Below are 9,307 nucleotides of genomic sequence, written 5' to 3'. Positions count from 1 at the left end.
CATGAACCTTTTACTTGAAAATGTAGAATTTGTCAAACACAGAAAACAAGTTGCCGGAAAAAACAAACGAAAACCATAATTTTCTTTTCTATGTTCTTCATCTATCCAACCACGAAAGAAAAAAGAAAAGAAAAAGGATGAGAAAAAATTGGAAAAGACCAAGACCTTTTGTTATCTAGTTGTTCCATGCGCATGCATGCATGTACTTAATTATTGTGGCCTTTATTACATTTCTTAGACCAAGTGAGGAGGGTGGGTTGCATGGGCAAGACCATTCTCCCCTCCGTAATTCCCTCTTTCCTCCCCAGTTTCCCCACTCTCACCGAATGTGGCTATTTATATGAGCTTTCAGGCTTGATAATTCCAATCAACCCAAAAAGCCTAACTAGCTAGGCAGTGGAAATGGCTGAACTTGCTGTTCCACTAGCAATGCTGCTAGTTAATAACCTCATCGAAAAACTCAACCGTCCAAGTCCAAGCAAGGCCAAGGAAGATGTTGAAAGAGCCCAGAAAATGTTGAGGAGGATGAAAGCCTATCTTGCAGAACACCCATCAGACCAGATTGATGAAGGCCCACAAGTGATTCGAATTCGTGCAAAAGAGATCCAAGATACAGTTTACGATATTGAGGATGCTCTTGGAAAGTTTGTGGCTGAGATTCCACATCACTTCCACAGCAATAGATTCTCTCGGATGACGCACGACGTTAAACATTTTCCCTCTGTATTGAAAGCAAGCATGAAGTTATCATACAAGCTCAAAAAGATTGAAAGAAGAAGCACTTTTGATTCACTACCAGCACTAGATTCACTTCTTGACCCACCAATTCCCAACACAAGACCTGAAGAAACTTATAATAATTTGGTTTATCACCAAGTCATTGAAGAAGAGGACACTGTGGGCTTCGAGGAGCCTAAAGAAATACTCATCCAACAGTTGGTGAAAGGAGATAATCCAAGTCCTCTGAAGATTTCCATCGTGGGTCCTGGAGGCTCTGGCAAAACCACTCTTGTAAACATTGTTTATGGGAGCAGAAGGGTGCAAGGATTCTTTGATTGTCATGCTTTTGTTGATGTTCCGCGCACCTCTGATTGCCGAAAGCTCTTGCTAAGCATGTTGAGCAAATTTGAGGACCGAATGCAAGAACCAGTTGGACATCGTCATCATTATGAAGAAATAGATCCGCGGGACAAATTGAGAAAACTTCTGGACCAAAAGAGGTATGTGGTCGTTTTAGATAATGTTTGGAGCGACCATGATTTGGGATGCATTGTAACTGCTCTGCCAAAAGGTTTGCCTGGGAGTAAAATAATCATAACTGCTCGAGACTCTAATTTAGCTTCTCTGCATGCAAATTCTGCCGAGTATATTCATGATTTGAGTAGAGTGTTATCATGGAAAGATGTCACCAAGCTGTTCTGCAAGAAGGCATTTCAAGGAAATAAAGGCGAATGTCCAGAGGAGCTTCAAGTTTGCGCAGAAAAAATCCTCAAGAGGTGTGAATACTTGCCCCTTGCAGTTTCAGCTGTGGCTACTTTGCTTTCCAAGAAGCCACAAACTCTGTTCGAGTGGGAGAAGTTCCATAATAGCCTTGTTTACAATCTTCCGATTATTGAACAAGTTTGGGATCCAAGTTACAGGGACCTTCCAATCGATGTACAAAGTTGTTTCTTGTATTTCAGCATGTTTCCTGAAGACTACTCCATCAAGTGTGAGAGGCTTATTCGCTTGTGGGTAGCTGAAGGATTTGTGACCCCGAGAAGAGGAAAAACAATGGAGGAGGTTGCAGATGGTTGTCTGAATGAACTGATTGGAAGAAATTTGGTTGACGTGAATTCAACGGAGATTGATGGGAAAGTAAGGACTTGTCGAGTTACGAGCCTTGTTCGCGAGTTCGTCATTTCAAAAGCAGAGAATTTCGTTAATGTCGTGGAATCAAACAGCACTAGTACTAGTCATTCAGGTCAGAAAATTCGACGCCTTTCTGCTCATTATGCTCCTATCAATAATTCGTCAAGAGGGTGTAGAGACTTGAATCGAACAAGCACCTTACTAGTGTTTGGCTCTAGCCAGCCGACAGTGCTTTCCTCTCAACACGACGAGCTTGGAAATGTACTTAAACGCCTTAAATATTTAAGGGTTTTAGATTTTGAAGGTGTTCCTTTGAAGGACTTTCCCAAATCTATTCTTGGCCTCTCTCTCTTAAAGTACATAAGTATGAGGAAAACCAAAATCAAATCAGTTCCAAGTTCTATAAAGAAGCTTTCACAGTTAGAAACGTTGGATCTTAAGCGAACCCAGGTGATCGAATTACCAAAAGAAATCTATGAGCTCCACAATATGCGCCATCTTTTGGTCAACCGCGGCTGTGATCAAGATGATGATGGACCTGCCCAAGGAGTGGATGTGGTTTCCTCAGGCAATATCGGAGATTTACCCAAATTGCAGAAGCTGTCACTAATTAAGGTGGGAAACAACAGAACAATCCTAAAAAGCTTAGCAGAGTTAACTGGTCTTAGAAAATTGGGGCTGACAGATGTCAAAGAAGAACATGGAAAGGAGCTGTGCTGCGCCGTTGAGAAAATGGTGAGCCTTTCAACACTTGAAGTCAGGTCAACAAAAGAGGAGGAGAATCTTGATTTGGATCATATCGGATCCCTTCCTCTCTCTTTGCAACGCATCTGTTTGAAAGGGCGCCTCGAACGTACGCCGCAGTGGATTTCCCAACTTTACAGTGTTGTGAAGATAAGCTTGAAGGAATCAAAGCTGGATGCTAAAGCCAACCGACTTTATGCCCTTCAAGCTTTGCCTAATCTGATGGAGCTCAATTTAGTTGACTATTATACCGGGGAGAAGTTGGAATTCCAAGTGGAAACGTTCAAGAAGCTAAAGATATTACGCATCCAACAACTTGATCAACTAAATTTGATGATAGTCGAGAATGGGGCAATGCCTGTGCTTAAGAAGCTAACCATGTCCAAATGTAAGAATCTGACGTTACTTCCAGTTGGCATAGAGGTTCTTACGAAACTTGAGGAACTCTGTGTCCATGACATGCATACTGAATTCATTGCTCAGCTCCGAAGGGATACTGAACCATTTCAAGCGGTTCAGCATATTCCAGTCATCCGCTCTTCCACTGGAATATTCCCAAGTCTTTCTGGTATGTAGTGGCATGTTCATGTACAATAAGATGTGTGGGATAATTCAACTGAGCTCTATGTATTTGATAGTTGTATCGTCTTTGTTCTTTTGGGTGGATGCCTCCTTGGCTGGGTTTACTTCTGGAAAAAGATAGGGAGTTGGGTAGTTCTCCTCCCTCTCCCCTCTCCCCCCTCCCTCCCCCCCTCCCCCCCTTCCTTCTCTCTTTTTGGTTGCTTTTGGGAAGTGCAGCGACACTCTTTTTCCTTGACCGAATTTTCCTCATTTTGAGGTTTTTTAAGGCAATGTTTTAGCGAAGTCACGTTTATGATCTCCAGATTTTACAGTTGCTTCAATGTTTGTTTTTGTCATGTAACTCACAAGATTCTTTTGTGCTAGTTGCAGTGGTAGTTGCTAGAATAAGAGCATCAAACATTAGGTATCTTATATATGAAAAACAAATTTTTATGTCAAATAAAGATGATCACGTAAGCTATTTACTGTTGGGTACAAGTTGCCTGCATATATAATTGCAGAGGGCCAGTTTGCAGTTGAAAGCCAGCAACCCAATTGGTAATCGCCATTGATATAATAGTCTGACAAGGAAAGCCAAAACAATAGCCACTCCCACTTGAGATGAGAAGAAGCTTGGCCTACGTTGATCAACTCAACAATATAGATTCAGTCTTATCTTATGGCATGGAACAGCTGGTGTACTCTGTACGCCGCGGTGGCAAGAAATTTCAATTTTCTTGAAAATGAAATCGGAAAAGAACAAGAAATAAAACTAAAGCTCTAGGGCTACCAACCAACCATTTTTCAATAATTTATTACTATATATGTATTAATTAATAAATGTTAGGAAGACTTCAAGTAAGTAAACGCGCATAAGAAATATTTTTGCTCACCATTTTAATCTAAGGTGTATCCATATCATTATTTTCAACACTTGACTAGTGTTTATTAACATAACAATAGTTAACTCTTTACTTTGTATTTATGGAATCATAATCATGCCTATAAACAAGTGTCAAAGTATTAAGAATGGTGGTGATAATGAGGATACACCTTAGATTAAAATAGTATGAGCAAAAATATTTTCTACCTATAAGCCATGTTGAAGCAAATTAGCCAAATAAAGAAGACAAAAAAATGTCTATGATCCAATCTTGTATAGACTCCCAACCTAATAAATAAAAATTAAGAAAGCGAAGTGGTTATTCATTCATTGACTGATGTTATCAAGCCCCCTTTTAAAATGACATATCGCATTTTTATTAGGAAAATACTTTCCTCCTTATTATATAAATAGGAGTTCATACATTTTTGCTAATAATAGTGTGACATGTGTGCGTAAGTTTTGTTGTTGTTGAGTTTTTGATGAATTATTTTTACATATGTGTCAAACTGTGGTTCGCAGAAAGGAGGCAAGCATTATCTTTTTTATTACCCATTTTTTCCTTTAAAATAAATATCACATTCAACTAAAAATCCTGATTTAGTGCATCTTTTACTACTAATCAAAATTTAGATCATGAATTAGGTTTGAACAGCCATAAATGTATTCACAACTAAGTAATATTGTATTCACGGATCGCGAGCCTCTATATTTAGATGTAGTGCATTTACCTGCATTTCGTGACATCTAAACCATTCTAATAATCTAATGGTCCAAGTTACGACACTTCAATTTTTAACTTTTGACACCTATCTATTTAATTAACTTTAACCCTAACACTGTTAACTCTAATTATTATTTGTTTTTAAAAGGCTAAATAATGTGTTTTATTATTATTTTTTGCCCATAAGTCATTTTTGGTCCATGTAGTTTGACACTTTAATCACTTTTGACCATATAGTTTCAATTTCGTCAATTTTGCCATTTCGTCAACCCAAAGCCTTTGAGCGTAAAAACTTGTATGAAATTCTCCCCATTTCATATTAGGGCTTGAAATTCAACCACTAATCCCAATTTTTGAAGAACCCTAAACCCAAATGACCAATTTCAAGCCCTGATATGAAATTAGGGGAGTTTCAAATGAACTTTTATGCTCAAGGATTTTGAGTTGATGAAATTGCCCCTTGCACCGTCAAAGAAATTGTAGGAATATTAACTTGTCCTTGAATTGCTACAAATACGAAACTACATAGTCAAAATTGACGGAATTAAAACTACAAGGTCAAAAGTAGTTGAAATGCCAAACTACAAGGATCAAAAGTGACTTTTAGCCTTATTTTTTTATTATTATAAAAATCAATAGAGGAAAAGGCACAAACCTATCATCAGCCACCGTGATCCACCCCCACTCACGGCAATCCCTTCCCTCCTTATAGCCAAGCCAACCTCCCCTCCTCTTTAACATCTTCTCTCTCTCTCTCTCTCTCTCTCTCTCTCTCTCTCTCTCTCTCTCTCTCTCTCTCATTTTAGAAGCTTCATTTGCACAATCCTCTATATTTTCCTTATTGTGCTTGGATTTGAGGAATTTGTAACTATGCATTTCTCTAAATTGATGCCTGACTGAGCAATTATGACGGGGCCTTCAATCTTGACCTACAAAACTGGAATGTCCTGGTCCATATGCATATCGATGAGAGGACCAGTTGCTCTCCAAATCATTTGGTTGATGTCTTTGTATTCATGATAGAGAGAGAGTTGTCAACGGTGAAAGGTGGATAGGGGTCGGGGTGGCAGTCGGAGTTGTAGGTGTCAAAAATTAAAAATTGAAGAGTCGTATATTGTACTATTAGATTATTAGAATAATTTAAATATCGCGAAACTTAAGTAAATACACCATATCTAAATGTAGATGCTCGAAATTCTTGTATTCACAACCGTGATTGGGATCTTCTTCAATAATGAATACACTAGCACGTTAAATTTTTAAGTGCCAACGTATGTGCTTATTATTCTTTTTCTTTTCAATCTCCCTTTATTAGCTATTTATTGGTGTGCAAGTTGCATGCATATTTTTGCGGAGCAACTTTGCAAGGCCATTTGAAATAATCTGATACAGAAGGCAACAACCATCCACTGCAAAGCCGCCATTGAAATAATAATCTAACAAGGACATCGATCTCGATTTTAATATGATAGTTTGGCAGACGCAAATATATATATAGTTGAGAACAGTGGCGGATCCAGGATTATGTAGTCAAGGGGGCTTAGTGTAAAAGTTCTGAAATTTTTCTACAAAGAAAATAATGCTAAAAAGATAGAAAGATAGTACTTCCATTCATAATTCATAACAAAACCAATAATACAAGTTACAATTGTCCACGACGAGTTTTCATATTCTGAAAACGTTGCATTATAATTTCGTTATCAATACAAGCGAAAACATCTCTCTCAATGTAAACAATCAAGCTATCATTCAACCATTGATCTCCCATTCTGTTGCGAAGTGGATTTTTAATAATATTCATAGCGGAAAATGCCCTCTCCACTGATGCAGTTGCAACCGGTAAAACCAAAGCCAATGTAAGAAGCAAATACACAAAAGGAAATATTTCATGCATTCCTTTCTCCACCATTTTTTCCGCAAGACTACTAATCCCTTCCAATTGAGAAAAATCACTACTCGAACGCATATGATGAACATAAACACCAAGTTGATCTTCAAGCATCAATAAGTCTCTATCCGAAAAATCATAAGGATAAAATTGAGCAAGACGAACTAGCTTTCGTTTGTCAAAAGCCACAAAGTTATTTTTTGGACTCAAGCATGCCAAACAAGTAAGTAACTCAGTACTTACCTCGTTGAAGCGATCATTTAACTCCGCAAGTTGCCCATCAATTACATGAATAAAGATCTCCACACGATAACGATGATAATTTGTCTTCATTGGAGCATTACGCCGTGATCTCCCTCGAATTACATATTCCTCATCCATGGTAGGAACTATAATATCATGTTTGTAACAAAACGAGGATGCTTGCTCAACCAATTCTTCAAACTCATTATCCCTCATCAACTGCAGGTTTTCCTTGCATGTTTTCACTAAATTCATTGCACTCACAATGTCTTGATCTTTCTTTTGCAATGCTAGAGACAAAGTGTTTGTTATTCCCAATATAGCTTTCATTACAAATAAGTGAAACACAAACTCAAAAGATTGTATTTCTCTCCATAACTTATAGGCTTCACCCGAACTATCATTAGGATTATCATCAACAATCATTTGAAGCACATTCACCACAGATGGGAACATAGAAATGATACTAATCAACGTACCATAATGTGAGTTCCATCGTGTATCGCCGGCACGTTTGAGAGTCCTTTCTTGATTTAAGCCCCGCCCCGTTATAAGACAATCATCTTCAAAAGCTCTCACAAGCTCTTCTTGGTATTGTGCTCTAAGTGCATCGCGACGCTTACAAGATGCTCCAACAACATTAACCAAACTATTAGCCGTTGTGAAAAAAGAGTTGACATCAATGTTTTTCTTTGCTACCGCAACAAGAGCTAGTTGAAGTTGATGAGCAAAGCAATGAACATAAAATGCACAAGGTTGTTCTCTCAAAATCTTTGTCTTAAGGCCATTGAACTCACCTCTCATATTGCTAGCTCCATCATAACCTTGTCCTCGTAGCTTGGAAAAGCTCAAATTCGCGGAAGAAAAGAATTCATCAATTGCTTCCTTTAGTGCACTTGAAGTAGTGTCGGTTACATGTTGAACCCCCACAAACCTTTCAATTATTTGTCCTTTGTCATTCACATAACGCAACCCCATCGCCATTTGCTCCTTTATTGAAACATCACGTGCTTCATCCACCATTATTGAAAAATATCTATCTTTTACATCACTCAAGATAAGATCAATGGTTTCTTTGGCACAAGAATTGACAAGATCTTTTTGAATTGAAGGAGCTATTAACTTTAAATTTCCCGGAGCATTTTCCAACACAACGGCCTTAACTTTTTCATCATGATCCGCAAGAAATTGCAAGAGCTCTAAATAATTCCCTTTATTACTTGATTGTGCACTTTCATCATGACCACGAAAAGAAAGCCCTTGCCGCAACAAATACCTAGTGCACTTAAGTGATGCATTCAAGCAAGTGCGATAAGCCGTGCGAGCTTGGCTTGTTTGCTTGATCACAATTGTTTCAATGTGTGTAGTTTGATGCATCAAATTGTAAGCAACTTCTCTAGCTTGGTTGTGAACACTACCAACCGGTCCAACATGAAGGTTAAATCTTTCTTTCGCCTTCTTCCAATTATTGAAGCCTACCCCAATGAATGCATCACCACCCACTTGATCAAAATTAGATTTGAAGAGATAACAATGAAGACAAAACGCAGCATCTTTAGCAATACTATATTCCAACCAATCATGATCATCAAACCAATGAGCAATGAAGCGTCTATTAATTCCTGATTGATTAGTTTGTGGGAATTTATAACTTCTAGGTTGACAAGGTCCCTTTTGTAGATATGCCCTTCGGATCTCATCCAGAATATTAGGACTATAATCCGCCATTCGAGTTCTTAGTCCAGGGTCTGCTTGAAGATTAGCTAAGATCTCATCTACTTCAATTGGTCTTGCATTTGAACTACCCGGATTAGACAGAGAAGAACTATCCGTAGATAATTTTCTTTTAAAGAATCGTTCCATAAATCTACAAATCAATTAATTCAATCAATCATTAATTTTTATCCAAATTATCATATGAATATGAAAATTTCAATAACCCACTCTCAATATTCAATATACTCCCTAAACCCATATCAATCAATATTCAATATACCAAATTATCATATCAAATAGCAATCAATATTCAATATACTCAATCAATTCATATTATCAATCAAGCATAAACTCAATCAATCTACATTAATATGATTATCACTATGATTCATATCCATAAATTTAATTACATAAAAAAAAAATATCAATATGATTCATATCCATAAATTTCAAGCATAAACTCAATCAAGCATAAACTCAATCAATCAATATGATTCATATCCATAAATTTCATTACATAAAAAAAAAATATCAATATCAACAATATATATTATCACTATAATTATTAATATCAGATTTTCCATGCTTACTTACTTGTAGTTTAAAAAATGGGCGGCGGATGGCGGTAGAAGGTGGTGGTGATCGGCACTGGGCCACCGGTGAAGAGTTGATGGAGGTTGTCCAAGGTTGGGAGGTT

General features: G+C 37.6%; 2 protein-coding genes across 2 annotated transcripts; one reads left to right on the top strand and one right to left on the bottom strand.

Moving 5' to 3' along the window:
• The first annotated feature begins 402 nt into the window (after positions 1 to 402).
• LOC117625280 (disease resistance protein RPM1-like) lies at positions 403 to 3,171 on the top strand. Its single transcript, XM_034356868.1, has one exon. It carries the CDS (start codon positions 403 to 405, stop codon positions 3,169 to 3,171), a length of 2,769 nt encoding a protein of 922 aa, XP_034212759.1.
• Positions 3,172 to 6,757: 3,586 nt separating this feature from the next.
• On the bottom strand, positions 6,758 to 8,622 carry LOC117625279 (zinc finger MYM-type protein 1-like). The gene is made up of 3 exons (XM_034356867.1): positions 7,692 to 8,622; positions 6,895 to 7,604; positions 6,758 to 6,775 (listed from the first exon to the last, which is right to left on the bottom strand). Exons 1-3 carry the CDS (start codon positions 8,620 to 8,622, stop codon positions 6,758 to 6,760), a joined length of 1,659 nt encoding a protein of 552 aa, XP_034212758.1.
• Between the last annotated feature and the right edge of the window lie 685 nt (positions 8,623 to 9,307).

This window comes from Prunus dulcis, chromosome 4 (assembly GCF_902201215.1).
Source record: "Prunus dulcis chromosome 4, ALMONDv2, whole genome shotgun sequence".
Taxonomy (NCBI): domain Eukaryota; kingdom Viridiplantae; phylum Streptophyta; class Magnoliopsida; order Rosales; family Rosaceae; genus Prunus; species Prunus dulcis.
The sequence above is the reverse complement of the archived record's forward strand: the minus strand, read 5'-3'. Positions and strand labels throughout refer to the sequence as shown.

Coding starts and splice junctions, on each gene's coding strand:
- LOC117625280 (XM_034356868.1), top strand. CDS start 403: ATGGCTGAACTTGCTGTTCCACTAGCAATGCTGCTAGTTAATAACCTC.
- LOC117625279 (XM_034356867.1), bottom strand. CDS start 8,622: ATGGCGGATTATAGTCCTAATATTCTGGATGAGATCCGAAGGGCATAT. Junction 7,605..7,691: donor TGGAGCTAGCAATATGAGAG/GTGAGTTCAATG, acceptor AACTTCAACTAG/CTCTTGTTGCGGTAGCAAAG.